At 35.9% G+C, this 20,571-nt stretch overlaps 2 protein-coding genes and 2 non-coding genes across 5 annotated transcripts; 2 read left to right on the top strand and 2 right to left on the bottom strand.

The window, feature by feature from the left end:
* Positions 1-325: 325 nt before the first annotated feature.
* Positions 326-6,237, top strand: LOC143581169 (protein TIC 62, chloroplastic-like). Of its 2 annotated transcripts, none has more exons than XM_077064008.1 (14): positions 326-539; positions 1,074-1,182; positions 1,271-1,343; positions 1,453-1,489; positions 1,568-1,744; positions 1,850-1,931; positions 2,067-2,139; positions 2,480-2,590; positions 2,737-2,889; positions 2,966-3,099; positions 3,389-3,583; positions 4,504-4,698; positions 5,724-5,888; positions 5,970-6,237. In XM_077064008.1, exons 1-14 carry the CDS (start codon positions 350-352, stop codon positions 6,019-6,021), a joined length of 1,746 nt encoding a protein of 581 aa, XP_076920123.1. In that variant the 5' UTR covers positions 326-349; the 3' UTR covers positions 6,022-6,237. The 2 variants fall into 2 exon arrangements, with proteins under 2 accessions (XP_076920123.1, XP_076920122.1); XM_077064007.1 differs by having other exon boundaries at positions 1,068-1,182.
* A 6,442-nt stretch (positions 6,238-12,679) lies between these two features.
* Positions 12,680-15,682, top strand: LOC143581175 (uncharacterized). Its single transcript, XM_077064012.1, has 7 exons — positions 12,680-12,781; positions 12,991-13,087; positions 14,538-14,676; positions 14,759-14,841; positions 14,926-15,060; positions 15,188-15,292; positions 15,416-15,682. Exons 1-7 carry the CDS (start codon positions 12,696-12,698, stop codon positions 15,545-15,547), a joined length of 777 nt encoding a protein of 258 aa, XP_076920127.1. The 5' UTR covers positions 12,680-12,695; the 3' UTR covers positions 15,548-15,682.
* A 1,401-nt stretch (positions 15,683-17,083) lies between these two features.
* TRNAN-GUU (transfer RNA asparagine (anticodon GUU)) lies at positions 17,084-17,157 on the bottom strand. Its single transcript has one exon. It is a non-coding gene; the product is annotated as a tRNA-Asn (tRNA).
* Positions 17,158-19,954: 2,797 nt separating this feature from the next.
* On the bottom strand, positions 19,955-20,028 carry TRNAN-GUU (transfer RNA asparagine (anticodon GUU)). The gene has a single exon. It is a non-coding gene; the product is annotated as a tRNA-Asn (tRNA).
* Positions 20,029-20,571: the final 543 nt, after the last annotated feature.

The raw sequence follows: 20,571 nt of genomic DNA, 5'->3' as shown, positions 1-20,571 counted from the left end.
TTCATACCCGAAACTAGGTTTTTTCAATACCCTATATGTACCTCTATCCCAACCTAGAGGTGCACAAAAAGACCCGACCCGTGGGTAGTACCAGGTATAGAATTTCTCTCCGGGACCGGAAATACCCGGTCAAAACCCGAAAAAAACCCGGAGGAACTGGTCAAATACCCGACTATACCCGTATGTGTGATTCCATAGGGCCCACCCTATCCAGATGTAATACAAGAGATGCCACAACTGACATACACTACTAGATCATAATCATAATCATAATCATAATAATATATATATCACACGTTCCCGCACTTTTTCTCTCTCAACCACAATCTGTAACCAATTCTGTTGGTTAATGGAGCTCCGGTCAATTCACTCGCCGGTTGTTACTACCATACCTACTACTACTAAAGGCTCCATTGATAACCGTCAGGTTGTGTGTTACCGTCACTTGTTAATCGGATCGTTCGGCACGAAGAGAGTTGTGCGATCTAATTCGAATGCCGTTAGGTTTAAACCGGTTCGTTTTAACGCTCAGGCGTCAGGTATTATTATTATTATTATTATTATTATTATTACGTCAATGCTGTTTGTTTTCGTTTGATTTTGTAATGTGATTTGCTGATTTTGATGAGCGATAAGGTTATTGTTGATTTTGATAATTTTGCAATGTGAAGATGTGATTTGTTGATTTCGATAAATTGTAGGTTTAATTTGTAGGTTAAAAGTGCTCGAGCTCAGGTCGTTTTAGTAATCAAGCTTAGCTCGTTTGTAATTTATTACTTATTTAATTGTTTTATCTATATTTTTATAGTTATATACATATTTATTTATAGCTCGTTTATTAAATGAGCCTCAGTAAAAGCTCGGTCTCGAGTTCATTTATTAAATGAGCCTCAATAAAAGCTCGGGCTCGTTTAATCTAGCTCGGTTTGAGATTCTAATGTGCCGATCTCGAGTAGATAACGAGCAGCTCGGCTCGTTTGCACCCAAGGAAATCACCTCTTAAGATTTGTGTTTCATTTAACCTCTTAGTCTGTCTAAATAACAATCATCTACTGGTTTTATGTAAGGTGCAGCAACAATTGGATTACAGCCTGCTGAAACGAAAACAAAAGACGGTGAGAAAGATGAAAATCTCATATTTGTTGCAGGGGCAACCGGCAAAGTTGGTTCACGCACAGTAAGGTTGAATACAATTTACAATGTTAATAACGACTCATCCAACTTTTTGCACTCGATTTTGAAACTTTTACATAACTGATGGTTTGTGCAGGGAGCTTTTGAAGCTAGGGTTTAACGTCCGAGCTGGTGTACGAAGCACTCAAAGAGCAGAGTCTTTGGTGAAGGTATGACTTTTAACACTTTACACTCATTAGATTAATAATCTTCTTTATTTTCTTAAACTGTAAATAAACAAATCATACAAATGTATAAAACCATTGTTATTATTTGTAGAGCGTGCAGCAGATGAAGCTTGATGATGGAAGTCAGCGTAAGATTTTACTTTAATGATAAATTTTGAAGTTTTATTGTTAGTTATGTAAGGAAAGCTGCCCACTGTGTAGTCCAGCTGTAGAGAAGCTTCAACTTGTGGAGTGTGATTTGGAGAAACCAGAGCAAATTAAGCCTGCATTGGGCAATGCTTCAACGGTTATATGTACCATTGGCGCGAGTGAGAAGGAGATATTTGATGTTACTGGGCCTTACCGAATTGACTTTCAAGCCACAAAGAACCTTATTGATGCAGGTACTTAAGGTTTTAAATACTTTTATCTATTGCATTAAACTTGACGAGTTAAAGCGAATTGGTTGATGATATAAATTAATTAAAGTTTTTTGTTTAAATCTGTAGCTGCTGCTGCAAAAGCGAAACACTTTATTTTGGTTACTTCTTTGGGAACAAACAAGTTTGGATTTCCTGCTGCTGTATTGAAGTGAGTTCAGTGTTCCTGATTATGTGACTGTTTGTGGCTTTGTGCCATAATAAACACTTTCAATTGATAATTTTAGGAACCATACTTTATGCGTTGGTATGATGCTTACACTGATTTTATTATTTCTGTTTGGAGCTTGTTTTGGGGAGTTCTATGTTGGAAAAGAAAGGCTGAAGAAGCATTACTTGCTAGCGGGATTCCTTACACTGTGAGTTAGAATAAACAAGAGATGGCTATTTTGACGTATTTACTTATGGATGGGTCATATTGGTTACATTTTTGGGTTCTACCGTTAAAAAAATAGTACTAATAAGGATCATATAATAATAATAATCACAATACTAATACTAATAATAATAAGTTAGAAGCTGGAAAAAATCGTTCCTGGTCAACCCGGCTTGTTTTGACGCATAAAGTTTTAACTACCTGTTACACAATCCACCCATTTTGCCACATGTACTGATGTACATCAAACTGTGTCTTACATGGTAACCTAGACATTTACAAACCTTAATTGTTTTCTTTTTCTTTTTCTTTTTTCTTTTCAGATAGTGAGGCCTGGCGGCATGGAGCGTCCTACAGACTCCTTCAAGGAAACACATAATCTTACCCTCTCTCTAGAAGATACTCTATTTGGTGGTCTAGTTTCAAATTTACAGGTTTTCTTCCACCGAACTTCTACTACATATTTATGCGTCACTCATGTCTTTTTGCTCATGTGACAATAGCTTCATTTCACATTGTTTCCCATAGACAATTGAGCTTTTGTTCGTTTAATGTTGCTTATTGTTATTAATAATATCAGGTGGCAGAACTCCTTGCGTTTATGGCTAAAAATCATAATCTTTCATATTGTAATGTAGTTGAAGTAGTTGCCGAAACAACAGCGCCATTGACCCCCATGGGTGATCTCTTAACAAAAATACCACCTCAACGCCCGATACCTCCCCAACCTAAGGTACATAATCTTTGTTTACTTACAAGTTATCACTTCAAATAATTTGCATAATATCAATAATTATACATATAATCAGGAACCGGAGCCGGAAGTTATTAAAAAACCGGAACCTGTTTCTAAAAGCACCATAATTGAGACTTCGAGCGTTGCCACTGAACCACAAGTCGAGTCAAAAATTGCTTCCTCAAGACCACTTTCTCCATACACCGCGTAAGCCATATTGATCTGTAAAATCTTTAGTTATTCTTATGCTTCAAATGTCAATAATTTTCACTTGATAGACCAGATAATAATCTAGACATCATACATCCCATTATCTCTTTGTTACTGTCTTGATTAGTGGGTCAAAACGTGTTCATGCTAAAAAGGATCACTTTTAGTAAGGGGTCAATGTTATTGACACACGAACACTTTCTTATCCGTTTTACAAAAGAACTGCTACATTTTGTAGAAACTGCTTGCTAACTTTAAATTCTTATTGTTAATATTACTTTGACAGCTATGAAGGTTTGAGACCCCCTTCATCCCCGACTCCATCGCCACCTGGTGGCAGTAAGGCGGTGGTTGAAGCAGTATCAGCTCCTTCTACTGTTCCTGAAACTAGCACAGAAGTGGAAACAGTTACAATTACAACTGAACCTCCACCAGTGGCTGCAGAATTGCCGAAACCCAGACCTCTCTCTCCTTATACCGCGTAAGTCACTCTCTGTGAGTAGACTCACGGGCAGTTTTGTCATTTACACAGCTCTAGATTTGATAGAAGCTTTAAAGTCAATGACATTTTGTCATTTTACAATTTTCAAGTGGTTTTTGCCCAACTCAACATAAATAAAACCAAAATAATCCTTGAGTGATATCTAATGTTGTTTTAATAGTCTGGCCTTTGTGCAAACTTTCACTATTCAAACTATTTATTGTCAAATTTAGTACTAAAATAATATTATTTCAATAATAATTTATTTTTTTTGAATAAAATGATATAGAAGGTTTTAAGCATTAAAAAGTTTTAGACCCATTTGGCCTGTTTCCTTTTTAGTTTATTCGCAAGTAAGCGGGTCAAAATTTTCGCCTTTAGTTGAATCTCAAACATCCGTTTTTAGTCGCTTAAGCTTGGAATATTTTACTGTTTTATCAATGGTTCAGTTTATTGAATTTAGTTCACATGACATGCTTATAAGTAATTAGTGCATTGGTTATGATAACAAAACAATATTTATTAAAGTAATAAGGTAAGTCTTTGAATATAAAAGTTTGTTTAATATTGGAACCTAAATTCCGAGTCCATGGTTGGCTCTGATACCTTGTAACATGGTAAAAGACCGATTGCATTCTGTTCAATAGAGGGTTACAATATATAGAAATAAACTAGCCCGTGGACTCGATACTAAAACCCTAAATACTATAGCTTCCAATAGTTTTCAAGCGTTGATGAAGAAAGCCAGATAGTTAAATGAGTGATTGATCTTATACTTAAAAACAGTTATCCTTTTGATGTAATTTGTTTTTGTCTTAACACGTTTGCATAAAACGCAACCCAAACTGGCCCGTTTCATAAGTCGGTTGAAATCGCTACCTTTAGACTCTTATTGTTAATAGTAAATATTACTATTACAGCTATGAAGGTTTGAAACCCCCTTCATCCCCAACTCCATCAGGCGGCAGTAAAGCGGCGGTTGAAGCAGTATCAGCTCCTTCTACTGTTCCTGAAACTAGTACACCAGTGGACACAATTACATTTACATTTACAACCGAACCTCCACCAGTGGCTGCAGAATTGCCGAAAACTAGACCTCTCTCTCCTTATACTGCGTAAGTCAATCTATTTCCGCTTGATTTGTATTTTCTAGTAGAGGTGGAGAAACGTTGGGCGGGTACACATGTAAGCGGGTCGGGTTAAAGCTAGTAACTTTATGTGAGGTCTAAACGAGTTAGCAGCTAGGTCTGTATACGAACAGAACGATCACGAACAGAGCATGTTCATGCTCGTTTATATAACTTTAACCAAACAAGTGAACGGACACGAGCAATTAAATGAACAGGGTTTTCTTGTTCGTGTTCATTTTTTTAAGAAAATGAGCGTGTTCGTGTCCATTGACGTCCGTTTGTTAAAAGTATACAAGAACAGCTCACGAAAGTAAATGAATGAACATAACTAAGCTAACACCAATTAAAGTGAAGCATGAACATCGATATGTTAGGCTTAAAAATTTGGTAAAACTAAACTAAATTGTAATGGGTAATATTTTAATTTTATAAAGCTAGACTAAACCAACAAACGAACATTAATGAATTTAAATGAACATAAATGAAGTTCACAAACATACAAGGGTGTGCGCTATGCGGTTTTAGGCTAAAACCAAACCAAAACTTCGGTTTTTGGATTTTTGAAACCATTCATTTCGGTGTTTTCGGTTTTTGTGTTGATTTTTGGGTTCAATTTCGGGTTTTTCGGATTTGCCATTTGAGCTTGAAAATTTTAGGACGAAAAAAATAGTTTGGCCGAAAATAATAAATTTAAGTATGAATAATTTTGTTAATTATTAACTAATTGACTATTATTCATTTGGCCAAAACTAATTGAGTTACATATTCAATAAGTTCTTACAAAATACTTCAAATAAAAATTAAAAATCTAGAAATTCGGTTCATTTTCGGTTTTAACCAAAACCAAACCGTTGGTTTTTATTTCGGTTTGGATTTTTCGGGTTTTTTAGTTTTGGATTGGTTTTTCTGGTTTCTTGCACACCCCTGACATACATGAATGAACGAGACATTTGTCATAGTTCCGTTATACTCAGTTTATTGTAATAACTAGGGGTATTTTTGTCTTTTAGATATGAAAATCTGAAGCCTCCTTCATCCCCAAGTCCAAGTAAACCATCAGTATCACCGCCACCAGCTTCCATTGTAGACAACGGGTCTCCTATTGCTTCCACACCCGAAGTAGACAACTCGGATCACTCAACAGTGAAGCCTAGGCCACTTTCACCGTATCCCATGTATGTTTTTGTTCGTCTATGTTATCACATTATTATCGGTGTTAAAACTAACGTTATTGTTTTACTTTTATGTTGTTGTAGGTATGAAAACTTGAAGCCTCCGAGTTCGCCTACTCCTTCTGCTCCTAAATAAACACGAAATCATATTTCTTTCGGTGCACATTTAAACGATGGAAATTGATGCAAGGAGATGTGAAAAGTATATAAATATGTATAGTAGATTCGGAATGTAAAACGAACTTAAGAGGCATTATTAGACAAACAACCGAATTTCGCCCCATTTTTTTAACTTGTAATCTTGAAATCGGTATATGATGCACATACATTTATGGATCATTTCTTTATCAAACTTACTACTACTAATATATTTCATAGTATGCTACTAGAGTGGTAAAACTGAAAGTTATCGCATGTAATTGTATTATATTATATAGCCCAAGATACCATAACAAACTAGCACTATTTGAGTAACAATATAATTCAAATAAATAAGATGATATATTCTACTAATATTCCCCCTCAGCTTGAGCGTGTGTAGGACATGACGTTCAAGCTGTTTCAAAACATGTCAAACAAGTGTCGAGGTAGTCCTTTCGTGAAAATGTCAGCATATTGAAGAGAGGACGGTACATGGAGAACTCGAATATGACCGATTTGAACCTTTTCTCTCACAAAGTGTATGTCCATTTCAACATGTTTAGTGCGTTGGTGTTGAACGGGGTTCCCTGACAGATAGACTGCTGAAACATTGTCACAATACACGATTGTTGCTTTAGTGATCGACGTGTGTAGCTCAAGAAGCAGGTTACGGATCCAAGTAGCCTCTGCAACCGTGTTTGCCACCCCCTGTATTCGGCTTCGGCACTGGATCTCGAGATGGTTGGCTGACGTTTAGACGACCAGGATATGAGATTATCCCCGAGGAAAACACAGTAACCCGAGGTGGACCAACGTGTGTCCGAGCAGCCGCCCCAGTCAGCATCAGAGTAAGCCACAAGAGAGTGAGTGGGAGAAGCCGAGATGCGAATACCATAATCTAGCGTCCCATGAATGTACCGTAGAACTCGTTTCATAAATGTCAAGTGAGGGTCCCGAGGAGCATGCATAAATAAACAAATCTGTTGAACTGCATAAGATATGTCAGGCCGAGTAAATGTAAGATACTGAAGTGCTCCGGCCAAACTTCGATAAAGCGAACCATCTGGTAATAATTCTCCCTCTGTTTCACTAAGTTTAGACGTGGTGTCAACAGGTGTGTGTGATGGCTTACAAGCAGTCATGCAGGCTCGGTGTAGGATGTCACGCGCATATTGAGCCTGAGATAAAAACAAATCACGATGATCTCTAGTAACTGTGATGCCCAAAAAATGATGTAACGGTCCAAGGTCAGTCATGGCAAACTCCGCAGACAAACGGGAAACAATATTATTAAGTAGACTAGAATGTGACGCCGTGAGTACGATGTCATCGACATACAAAAGTAGAAAAGCAGTCTGACCCCCATGTTGATATATAAATAGCGAAGTGTCACATAAGCTCCCCCGAAAACCCATTGATAAAGCGAACCTAGAGAACCGGTGGTACCAAGCGCGAGGCGCCTGCTTTAAGCCATAAAGAGACATATGGAGGTGATACACATGGTTCGGACGAGTTGGGTCAACAAATCCCGGTGGTTGCAGCATAAAAACTGTTTCCTGAAGCGTGCCATGCAGAAACGCATTTTTAACATCCAACTGATGAATATCCCATGCACGCGAGGTGGCTATAGCAAGAACCGTGCGAATAGTAGCCGGCTTAACAACCGGGCTAAAAGTATCAGTACAATCAACACCAACCGTTTGAGATTTGCCATTACATACCAAACGAGCTTTATATCTATCGAGTGAGCCGTCCGGTTTGAACTTGTGTTTAAACAACCACATGGAACGAATTACCGGTCGGTCGGTGGGGCGTGGGACCAATTCCCACGCACTATTTTCCTGCAAAGCACTAAATTCGTTGTTCATGGCTCGCAACCAATTAGGGTCCGACAAAGCTTTTATATAAGAGGTCGGTACGGGAGAAATTTTTGTGGTTGCGGATAAGTTGTACCGAGGGTTTGGTTTGTGAAAACCGGACTTTGCGCGAGTTTGCATGGGATGCGCATTAGACGTAGGAAGGGGTGGGGGTGGGGTCAGTGGTGGAAGAGGAGGTGGGAACTATAGGGGTGTGTTCTTGGTCAGTGGGTTGGTTGGAAGCAGTGGTGAAGGTGTGTGAGGTGGGTAAGTCATCATCCAAAAAAGAATAGGTGGTGTGAGATGAGTAAGGGATGTGGCTAAAAGGAAATGTATGTTCGTCAAACGTAACATGTCGTGAAACATGAACACGTCCGGATAAGGGGTCGTAACATCGGTATCCGCGAAAGTCAGGTGGATATCCTAAAAAAATGCAACCAACAGATCGAGGAGCCAATTTATGGGACTGTGTGGCAGAAAGATTTGGGTAACACGCACAACCGAACACGCGTAGGTGATCGTAAGTCGGTTGGCGATGATAGAGAGCAAAGGCGAGAGGTTGAAAGTGTAGGCGTTTTGAGGGTAGGATACTGTGGAAGTAGGCGGCGGTGTGTAAAGCTTCAACCCAAAAGGCCGAAGGTAGGTGGGCATGGATGAGAAAGGCTCGTATGATGTCATTTAATCTTCGAATCATGCGTTCGGATTTTCCATTTTGTTGGGAGGTTGGGGACATGAGAAGCGGAAGACAAGGCCATTTGTATGAGAAAATTGTTTAAAGGCGTGGTTTTCAAATTCCCCCCCCCCCCCCCCCCCCCGAGATCACATTGAAAAGTTTTAATTAAAGTATTAAATTGGGTTTGAATAAGCTTATGAAATCTACAAAATGTAGGGAATGTGTCGGATTTATATTTAAGTGGATATACCCAAACATATTGAGTGTAATTGTCAATTAAAACCATATAGTATTTATAGCCAGAGTTACTTGGAACAGGTGAAGTCCAAAGATCACAGTGTATAATATCAAACGGACGAAAAGTAACAGAATGAGATTCATGAAAAGGTAATCGTTTACTGTTGGAAACATGACAAGAAGAACAAAAAAAGGACTTAATAGTCTTATTACAATTAATAATGAGAAAACGACTAAGATAATCTAGCACGTTCGCGCCGGGGTGACCGAGACGATCATGCCAAGGGGTAGATGTTGATGACGATAGCAAGGTAAAGGCCGGTTGTGTAAACGGGTAAAGATCTCCGGTACTATTGTGACGGGAAAGGTGGTGTCCATCCTTGAGGTCCTTCAAAGTAAAACCAAAAGGGTCAAATTCAACAGAAACTTGATTATCAATTGTGAATTTGTGAACAGATAAAAGGTCTTTTATAACTTGGGGTGAGTGTAAAATTTGGTTTAACTGGTAGGTTTTATTGGGTAAAGTATAAAAACCATTGCCGGAGCCGTTAATTAGTAAGCGTTGACCATTACCAACAAAAATAGGATTTGAGGAAAAAGACAAGGGAGATGAAATTTTACCCGAGTCTGATGTGTGATGAGACGATGCACCAGTGTCCATGTACCAATATGGATCCCGATAGTTGAGTTGCATGTTATTGAGGGCCGTACCGATGTCGCTCGGGCTAAGAGCATTGACAGCTGGCTGAGCAAAACCGGAGTGAAGGGGGGCAAATTGGGCTGGTTGAGTGTTGGGATGGGGTTGGGTCGAGGGTGAGGGGTATGGGGCTGGTGGGGCAGACGGGTATGGAGAGGGTGGTGGAGTTTGGAGATTGGGTTGTTGGAACGGGTAGTAATGTTGTGGTATAGTGGTGTTAGGATGTGGGTATGTGGGATATGAGGCTTGGGTATGGTTATGTTGATAGTTGGGTTGTTGGATTGGGTAGCTGGCAGTATGACTTGTTGGTCTTGTGTTCGAATTTTGGTTTCGGCCCCCGCACCCCTGATTGCTACGACCACCTCGTCCCATACGAAGGTTAAAAGTAGGGTCATAATTATTTCCCCGATAATTACTTCCAGGGTATATTTGACCGGTTCCCGGGTTAGTGTTATTAGACTCCGCTTTATTTTGGCTACGGGATGTGTAAAGTAGAGATTCACTATTGGTACCAGCACTAGTTCGAGCTGACAATCGGCGTCCCTTCTCATAAAGAATACATCTATAATATATATAAACGAAAACATAAAAATCCTACGTGTAACGATGTGGTCGCTCCCCCTTTTTTTGAAGTCACCAGATTTGCTTGATTTTTAAATGGAGGCTTCTCAGTCATTTAAATCGAATTCAAGGGTATGGGTCTTACCAAACCCATATATTCCTTAAACGGGTTATAACATCTCATTAAATTCAAACTTATTCTCACCAAATTATTGATGTAAAAATCCTATAAAGTAGGATATACTAAAAATCAATATTTATTTATTTTAAGAAAGATATATATATTATTTAAATTAAAAACCAATTTTATAGTAAAAAAAATAAATGGGTCTTGGGTCTCATCAAACCATAACTATATTATTAACTTTCATAAATATTATTTATAACTAAAAAACCAAATCTATAGTAAAAGAAATAAACGGGTCTTAGTTCCCATCAAAACCATATAACTTTTAAACTGGGTTATAGCATCTCATTTATTTGTGAAACAATTTATCATGAACCATAAGTATATTATTAACTTTCATACAATAAAAAAATATAAATTCAAAAAATAAATAAATATTAAAACAAATAATATAAACAACCCCTGTAATACGGGTGATAAAAACTAGTTATATTATATAGCCCAAGCTACCATAACAAACCAGCACTATTTGAGTAACAATATAATTCAAATAAATAAGATGATATATTCTACTAAGGCTACTCCCATTGGCAATCTAACAATCCCAATCTCATATTATAAAATTAATTTATCTCTCCTCAATCTACATAATTTAATTTACCCTAATCTTTACACACATTCACAACCCATCCCAATTTTAAAAAAAATATTTTTTTAACGAAGTCCGTTTTAAATAAAATTTATGTCGGAATGTTCATAATTTTTTTTTAAAGAAATATCGTGTATTTAATTATTATTTTTAGTTCAAATATTAAAAGTTAATTGAATAATTAAGTTATTTGGGGTTAGTTTGGATTGCAATATGGGTTTTCTTTTTCAATTTTTTTTAACTGTGGGCCCACCATCTCATTATGAGATTGCCAATGGGAGTAGTATAATAAAAACAAGATTAAAGAATATCCGATTAACTTTACCAATATCATCGTATCTTGATATTTTATCAGGACGGTCGCTAAGCTTCAATAATATACAAGATCAAAAAATGCATACAATGATAATAATATAAACAGGTGTTATGATTCAGCGCATGCTTTAACTCCAAAACAGCTTCAATATTCCTGCAAATCGTTTTATCTTTTAAATTTTTATCATTGGATACTTATTGTATTTTTAGCTTAATAATTATCCAAGTGTCTAAAATTCATAATTAATAATTTGTTTTTCCTTTTAATTTCTAACGCTCGAGTTCAATATCCGTATAAATTATGTAACGACACATAGCCAAATCTTATAGGAATTAGTGATGCAAGTTGGAAAAACATGTTGCCAGATAATATTTACCAGTGATTTGTAACCACTCGGTGAAATCATGATAACCAACTTTCTTATATGTGTTATTGTCACGAATCCTACGGTTTCCTTGAATATCAAATACAAATATAATATATAATTTTTTTCCTTTATGTCACACGACATTAGTTTCAATAACATAACCCTTTTACTGGGTCTTCTAGGATGGGGAGGTGGGGAAGTTGACCGATTGACAGTGGCAAAGCTTGGACGAGTTCGTTGTTGGGGTGGGGGGGAACTCAAAATGTATTATAAAATTCATAAACTAGGGAGGGGGCTCAAATTTTCGGTTCAAACGGGTAAATTTACGAACGAAAAAAGGGTCAATTTCACTACCGCACAAAAAAACCAGGGGGTGGGGTGGCACCCCCGGCACTAGGTAAGCTTCGTCCCTGCCGACTTAGACCCGGTCATCCCGAAGGCCCAAAATTCAAAAATAAAATAAAAGAAGTTATATATATATTAAAATTGCTTTTAAACCTATTAACTTGTTTATATTAACTGTATTAAGCCTAAATTATCAACTTTATAGCCTAATTATCATCCTATCATTTACCTTTTTATATATGAGTTATCGAATTTATATATACTTAAGGCACAAATTTATATTCACATTCAGCTAAAAAATTATCTGTTTTCGTAAACAGTCATGTAACTACAATCTATGCACTCGATATCGCCAATATATCACCGACATATCAGTGATATATCGGTTATCGGTTCTTCGCGATGTACAAATCAGAATATTGGTTCAGAATATCGGTATCGATAATATCAATGATATTGACCGATATTTGACTAATATATCACCGATACCCCCGATATTAGTGTTCAATGTTAGTGTTTTAATTCTTAATCAATTCTTACTTTGCTATGATTGTTAGTTTTTGCAATTTGCAAAAGATTAATTTGTTCATGGCAGGAGACTATACTAAATTATTAGTGTTAAATTGCTATACATATATATGAATTTTACATGATATTAAAATTAACGATATCCTACCGATATCTCACTGCGATAACCGATATTTCATATATCGGTAATTGACCGATATCCGATATTTTTCGGCATTAACTGATTAGCTACAAATTAACAAAAAAATGGGGGTATAATTGTCAGTTTACCTAAACTTATAACGACCTTTTAGGGTTTCAGTTTGTACCACATATGGGCGAACCAGAGCCACCGTCGGACTCCAAGCGAACCACCGTCGGACCACCGTCCGTCAAGGCTTACCTCGACCCTAATTACTGGTTTGTCCTCAATTAATATTATTATTATTATTACTAGCTTTCCCAGTCTTATTATATCTATAAAATTGATAGTTTACAGAGTAAGCGTACAAATTAAATAACATTACAGCTTTTGTTCTAAGTTAAATTATTATTAATCTACTTTATTTTTTGTAGCCTAATTACTCTAGTTCAAAACTGTAATTATTATTATTATTCATTATTATTAGGAATGAGAGGTTTAGTTCGGAGGATCATTACGAATGGCTCAAGGATTACTCGCATTTTCGGCATTTGATTCAGCAGCATATTAAACCGGATTCTTCGGTAAGCTGTTTTCTCTTGATTAATCAATAGAATAAGGGAAAATTCAGTGTAAACGAGCCGAGCCTGAGGTCAGATCGTTTTGAGTTATGAGAGCTCGAGCTTGATCGCGGCTCATTTTGACATACGAGAGCTTATGCTTGGCTTGGTTTGACATGCGAGAGCTTGAGCTCGGCTCATTTTGACTTAAGAGAGCTCAAGCTCGATTGCGGCTCGTTTTGACTTACGGAGTCGAACTTGGCTTGGTTTGACTTATGAGAGCTCGAGCTCAGCTCGTTTTGACTTTCGAGAGCTCGAGCTCGGCTTGTTCTGACTTACGAGAACTCAAGCTCGATTGCGGCTCGCTTTGACTCACAAGGTCAAACTTGGCTCGGTTTGACTTATGAGAGCTCGAGCTCAGCTCGTTTTGAATTACGAAAGCTCAAGCTTGATTGCAGCTCGTTTTGACTTATGAAGTCGAACTTGGCTTGGTTTGACTTATGAGAGCTCGAGCTCAGCTCGATACGAGAGCTTGAGCTCGGCTCATTTTGACTTATGAGAGCTCAAGCTCGATTGCGGCTCGCTTTTACTCACAAGGTCAAACTTGGCTCGGTTTGACTTATGAGAGCTCAAGCTCGGCTCGGTTGGACATACGAAAGCTCGAACTCGGCTCGTTTTGACTTACGAGAGCTCAAGCTCGATTGCGGCTCGCTTTGATTTACGAAGTCGAACTTGGCTTGGTTTGACTTACGAGAGTTCGATCTCGGCTTGTTTTGGTGTACAAGAGCTCGAGCTCATGTAGTGTCTTAAACGAGCTATAGCTCAGCTCGAGCTCAGCTGTGCAGTGAGAAATTAACGCATAGAAGTCAAAAAGAGGTCAAACTTAAAAACACGCGTGGCGCGTTAAGTCTCAACGAGCTTCCAATACACGCGTGGCTCGAGCTCGGCTTGTTTTGGTGTACAAGAGCTCGAGCTCATGTAGTATCTTAAACGAGCTATAGCTCAGCTCGAGCTCAGCTGTGCAGTGAGAAATTAACGCATAGAAGTCAAAAAGAGGTCAAACTTAAAAACACGCGTGGCTCGTTAAGTCTCAACGAGCTTCCAATACAAGGTTCGAGCTCGTGCTCGGCTCATTTCAAGCTTGATCCGATCTCCAGTAGCTCTCGCTAGCGGGCTCATCTAGACAATCACTGAACTCACCGTTTGACTTTTACTCAAATATCTTAAATTTTTTTAGATTTTAATGATGAGTTCATGAAATTGAATGTAGAACTCGCTAGGAGCTAGTCTGGTGGTGAGGTACCGACTAGCGATTAATAGTGATTAATATGAGTAGATTTTTATATACAAAAATTCGAATACTTCAAAGATTTTGACTGGCTTTGACTGCTAACCGATTTTAGGGGCCGATTATATGAAATTGCATCGGCAGCCCACCGATCTATCTTAATAGTAGCGTAATATAATACTACAGGTATTGGAGCTCGGGTGTGGAAACTCACAACTGTGTGATGAGTTATATAAAGAAGGAATCACTAATATAACCTGCATCGATCTATCTTCAGTTGCAGTTGCAAAAATGCAAAAACGGCTGTTATCCAAAGGCTACAAAGGTTTGTTATATAACTTAATTTGTTATTTACTATTTAACATATAAAAAATCTTTTTTCATTTTATTCTTATTTTTGTTTGCAGATTTTAAAGTGTTGGAATGCGATATGTGTAATCTTTCTTTTGCTGACAAATCGTTTGATGTCGTTATAGAGAAAGGAACCATGGTAAATTGTAAATAAATTACGAAAACTAAAATGTTTATTATTTAAGTTTTAACATGTCTAGTTTATATTTTGTTAAACTTGAAGGATGTTCTGTTCGTGGACAGTGGCGACCCGTGGAACCCAAGGCCCGAAGCTGTTAACAAAGCAATGGCGATGCTTCAAGGTGTTCATAGGGTTTTGAAACCGAATGGGATTTTCATCTCAATTGCTTTTGGTCAGGTAGCAAAAAAAATAACAAAAATATAATAATAATAATAATAACAATAATAATGATAATAACAATAATGATAATAATACTTGTGTTGACAGGTTAACATTCAACCCGCTCATTTTTCGTGTACTGCAGCCACACTTCAGGGGTCCACTATTTAAAGCACCGGAGTTTACATGGTCCGTTGACTACACTACATTTGGAGATGGATTTCATTATTTCTTTTATATTTTAAGGAAGGTTAGTTTTAATGTTTTATGAATCTTTAAATTATTTATATTTCTTGAATGGATATTTAGTTTTAAACCATCATATTTGGCTTATTATCGCAAACTAATCTATGTTTTTTTTAATAATTTACAGGGATGTAAATCACTAGATGCCGATGCAGATGTCAAGAAAGTTGAAACACCGTCTCTATGTCTTTATCAAGATGAATTGGATAACGAAGATTATTTATTTCGTACCAACATTGATGATGAAATTGATGACTAAAGATGACACTGCAACTAGAGATGCGCAGGGCATGTTTGGTTTTGGACCGTTTTTGCCCGTCTCAACATACATTTTTCTGTAGTTGTGTGCAAGTTTGAAGCTCGAAGGGATATTTATGTCTCGTTTTTTGTATTGGTCGATGTTAGAAAACGATTAGAAAATATTGTATGTTTTATATTCGATTAGTTTGAGTTCTTAACTTCTTGGAATTCCTTGATTTGGACATGGTCATATGGTGCTCGCTATTTACTTTAAACGAGTTGTACTCTAAGTTCGACGAACTTGTTCATTTCTTGTTTACATCCCGAGTTTAAAAGTACAATTCTTTTTGTTAACTTAATGCGATTTGCTAAGATTCAAATTTGACGTATGAAGCGTGGTGTGGCCTCGATTAAGGGCGGGTCGACATAGCCTGCTCTATAATCGGGCTCGCCTTTTGAACCCTTTTCGAGGTAAATGAGAAAAAAAACAAAAATCGCTAGAAGGTAGATGTACACAAAATACCCAGTTCCGGATCCGACCGGCGGATACGACCTGGTATTGGGTTTCTCCCCGGACCCGTTGGAACCGGTTCCACCTTTACCTGGTCAAAACCCGACCTGACCCTACCTGGAAAACCCGGTCAAATACCCAACTATAACCGGAACCGGTTCCTACCCGACCTGGTTTTGACTTTTGTTGACCATACTTGGGTCGGTGGGTTATAAACTTATAATCAATTTATGGATTAGTTAAATAGTGCATAAATGGGATTAACGAGTTGTAAGCGTGTAGTAATATAGTTGTACTCGGGTTGAACTATAGTTATATAATTGTAATCTAACTTCAAACGAGTCGTGAACTAACGTGTTAATTACAACCCAACCCACACGACATGTTTGACACGTTACCAGATTGTTCATTTTTGTACCCACGTTTTGTCTTGTGTTGATTTGATTATTTTCATGCATTGCAACCACACTTAAGGCGTCCACCATCATGATGCACCGGAGTTTACATGGTCCATCGACTAAACTACATTCAGAGATGAATATCGTTATTTCCTTTTATTTTCGGATGTTTTCAGTTTCTCCAGGTTTATATTCTGAAATAGTGAAACATATTGGACATCACTGATCTGGCTATGGTGCTTGCTGTTGAAGCATTCTTGTAGATTTAATTCTTAATATAACTATATACGTGGATAATATGCCAGTTTTTAAAATCTGTAATTTACTTATTTATTTATTTATTTATTTATTTATTTAAAACTTAAGAAATCACATTAAACTAACAAAAAGATTACTAATTATAACCTGGGGTGTTAACAAAATGAGTAGTTTTGTCTAAACTCAGTTGCGATCTATATAACTTATAAGAGCTTGACGACTGCCTGTTTATTATTTACATTAATATAAGCTCGTTGGCTCGCATTGAATCTGTTTATAAAGTTTGCTTCTAATAAATATGTTTTAATAAAATTTTAAAATAAACGAGCTGACCCTAGCGTTGTACGTGCTCGAGTTGGGGGTAACTAAAAAATTAAAAAATAAAAACCGCTAGAAGGAGGGCTTGAACCTCCGACCTTGTGGTTAACAGCCACAAGCTCTAACCAACTGAGCTATTCCAGCTTCTTGTTTATTTTTTAACTGGATTTATACTTGTTTATCAGTTAATAAAAAAATTTATTAAATTATATTCACCAACCCAAATAAATCTTATGTTATTACAGATGTAAAATATTCCATATTGACTTTTTCACAATTTGATTTTTATGTTTTTTGACTTTCTTTATGTTACAATACTCATGTCTTCTTAATCTAGTATTCATATTGTAGATATAGCTTTTTGAAGCCTAAGTTTTGATGGGTATGTAAAATGTGAATTGTAATATGAGATCAATAATAGTGAAAATAAACGGGTCATATGGTTTAGAAGTCGTCTACCGACGGGACACGGTTTTACAAACGGGTATGGGCATGGGATTACCAATACCTGGCCCGTTGCCATCCCTAGGCACCATAGGCAAAAATTCGTTAAATACCGATATTTCACCGATCCAAAAACATTAAATAGTCGGTAATGATTGGTACTGATAGTACCTATTTTGGTACCGATAACCGGTACCATTTGCTCGTCTTAGTTACAATATCTTACCCCTTTTTTTAGTAGACGTGTAACCCATATAATGTTAAACTTTTGGTGTTGATATCAACCAAAAATCTTGAATGTACTTGTTCACCATGTAAACTTTCAATGGTAACATTTATATGTTGTTGAACTTGAAGGATGTTTTGTTCGTGGACAATGACGACCCGTGGGACCCACGGCATGAGGTTGCGAACAAATCAGTGGTGATGCTTCAATGTGTTCATAAGGTTTTAAATCGAATGGGATTTTCATCTCAATCGCTTTTGGTCGGGTACAAAAAAATAATAAGAAAAATAATACTCGTTTTGACACGTTATCCAACTCATGCCATGTAACCTCATATCACGCGTCCACTATTCAATGCCTTCGAGTTTACATGGTCATTGACTATACTACATTTGTAAATGGATTTCATTATTTCGTCTATATTTTGAGGAAGGTTAGTTTAATGATCTTATATAAACTTTTTTATTGCTTCCTGACACGATAAACATATGTTGCCGGTTCTCAATGAACGAATTACAATTTAAAGAAATGCAAATCAAGATGAATTGGAAAATGAAGATTATTTATTTCCTAGCAACATTGATGATGAAATTGATGATCAAAGATGACATTGCAAGTTAGAGAAAACTAAATAATATACATTCTGTTTATATAGAAAAAAAAAACATTAAACTAAGCACACATAAAAGAATAAACAAGTAATAAATAATTAACCAACGGTAATCAAGTTGTTTTAGGTTAAACGAGTTGGACTCAAAGTTAGATGAACTTGTTCATCTTGTTTACGACCCTAAGTTTACAAATAGAATTCTTTTTATTAAATTAACTAGGTTAGTATCCCGTGTGATACATGGGTTGGATAGATAATATTTTAATTTTAATAAATGAATATAAATATTTATAAAAGGGATTCCCTTTATAAAGTTGAATAAATTACAAATTATAGAAGAAAAAAGAATTATGATAAGGTTATCATAAATATAAAAAAAATTGTTTATATATGACTGTACGTGCTTAGCTGGTAACACTTTAATTATATAAGAAAAGAATATCATTAATCAAATATTTTGATTTAAAAATAGCATAGATCAAACATATGTATTAACATGTTTTCCATATAAAATTTTAAGGACACATGACAACCCAAAAGAAATTTGGTCTAATTAAAAAGTTTTTAGATGTGTATCTGTTTATGATAGTAACATTAACTTATATATGCTTTACAAACAAAATATGAGAAACTACCAAAAAGATGATTAGATGATTATGACAAATGGGCAAACCAATATAATCTTAACAAAAAAGTTACTCATGCTACACTATGAAATACATATGATTATCCATAAATGAATACATCTATTTATTTTACTTATCTACTCTTTACAATAAATAATTTATGTTAACTTTGAAGATAAGTTAGTTACACAAATAAGAAATAACATATAGATTTGTAACACCGTTTCGTTTATGATATATATAAAAGACAAATTATCACACAGTAAATGCATCATTATCGGTTCTCAAAATTAATCATAAGCATAACATTTACATTAAATTTATTAAGTTGTAAAGTCTAATCAACTTTTTCCCCAATTCGATATATATACACACACTCTCCTTCACTACATATAATTATTTTTTAATGCATGGTATGTAAGTGTTTATGCGATTCTCATATTTTTCTACCTCAAATTAATTTTAAACTGGACACTTGTATATATAATATGATTAATTATAAAGATTACAATAATACTGAAATGATAAAATCCGAGCACTGATTTTTAAACTAAGTCCTTTAATTTTTTTTAAATAATAACGATGATGATGATTCATGGAAGAATAATATGCACTAATTTGAGTCATGCCCCATGGAGATACTTCCATTCTTGGGGTCTCAAAAATTACAATAACATTATCTTACAATGCTATACCATTATTATTAGTTATTATTATTATTATTATTATTAATTACTAAATAATTAATTCATAATAAGAGTGTCATATTTAAAGAAAGGGTGTTACTAAACCATTAACCAAAATTGATTATCCTTTTATTTGAATAAAAAGAAAAAGAAAAGTTTTAATGAATGATAAAACTTGCCTAAGTGGCACAAATATAGTGCAATTAGGTGCCAAGTGGTCCAAATATATTTTTGTTTATTATAATAGTAGATGCGATTTGTTAAGATTCAAATGTGCGAAGAACGGTCGATATAACCTGCTTTATACTCGGGCTCGCCTTTTAAACATTTGAATGAAAAATACAAAAACCGCTAGAAGGAGGGCTTGAACCTCCGACCTTGTGGTTAACAGCCACACGCTCTAACCAACTGAGCTATTCCAGCTACATGTTTATAATTTAAATTTTAATTATATATTTATTATTTTCTCATCATTTCCTCCGTTTTGGAATAACTTTGGAAATTAAGCATCAGCAGAAACCCTAAATAAAAATACTAACTTAAAATCGCATGTAAACGATATATACCATCGAGAGAAAATATAACTGATTGATTGGTAGGAGAATTAGGGGTTTTGTCTAATATATATATAGATCATAGATGGTGGTAGATTTCTATCTCGAGTATGATATGAAAACAATCAAGTTTTAAGTTATTATGTTAACTAGGTTAGAACTCATGTGATACACGAGTGGTTGAAAAACTTTTAAGTTAAAAAAAATATTTTTTTCCATAGTAAACCGGTTCAACTGTTCGGTCAGACTGTTGAACCGCTTCGAACCGGCTAGTTTTTTTATGCTGATATACTTTTATTCGTATGTTTGTTATTTATTTGAGATTCGTAAGGCTCATAGCATAGATAAACCACACTGATGTTACGAATAAAAGAACTAAAAGACGTACCATACAATATATATAGGTAAAATT

This window comes from Bidens hawaiensis, unplaced genomic scaffold, assembly GCF_021521415.1.
Source record: "Bidens hawaiensis isolate Kalapana, Puna unplaced genomic scaffold, B.hawaiensis_p1.1 tig00030817_1, whole genome shotgun sequence".
Lineage (NCBI taxonomy): Eukaryota > Viridiplantae > Streptophyta > Magnoliopsida > Asterales > Asteraceae > Bidens > Bidens hawaiensis.
Note: the sequence above shows the minus strand (reverse complement) of the source record. Positions and strands in the feature narration are given on the sequence as shown.

What these genes read in the sequence shown, in the direction of transcription:
- LOC143581169 (XM_077064007.1), top strand. Translation starts at nt 350, where the DNA reads ATGGAGCTCCGGTCAATTCACTCGCCGGTTGTTACTACCATACCTACT. An exon ending in GCTTGATGATGGAAGTCAGC is followed by an intron (nt 1,490 to 1,567) that starts GTAAGATTTTAC and finishes TGTGTAGTCCAG; the next exon opens with CTGTAGAGAAGCTTCAACTT. An exon ending in CCTCTCTCTCCTTATACCGC is followed by an intron (nt 3,584 to 4,503) that starts GTAAGTCACTCT and finishes TTACTATTACAG; the next exon opens with CTATGAAGGTTTGAAACCCC.
- LOC143581175 (XM_077064012.1), top strand. Translation starts at nt 12,696, where the DNA reads ATGGGCGAACCAGAGCCACCGTCGGACTCCAAGCGAACCACCGTCGGA. An exon ending in TTATAGAGAAAGGAACCATG is followed by an intron (nt 14,842 to 14,925) that starts GTAAATTGTAAA and finishes TTAAACTTGAAG; the next exon opens with GATGTTCTGTTCGTGGACAG. An exon ending in TCTTTTATATTTTAAGGAAG is followed by an intron (nt 15,293 to 15,415) that starts GTTAGTTTTAAT and finishes AATAATTTACAG; the next exon opens with GGATGTAAATCACTAGATGC.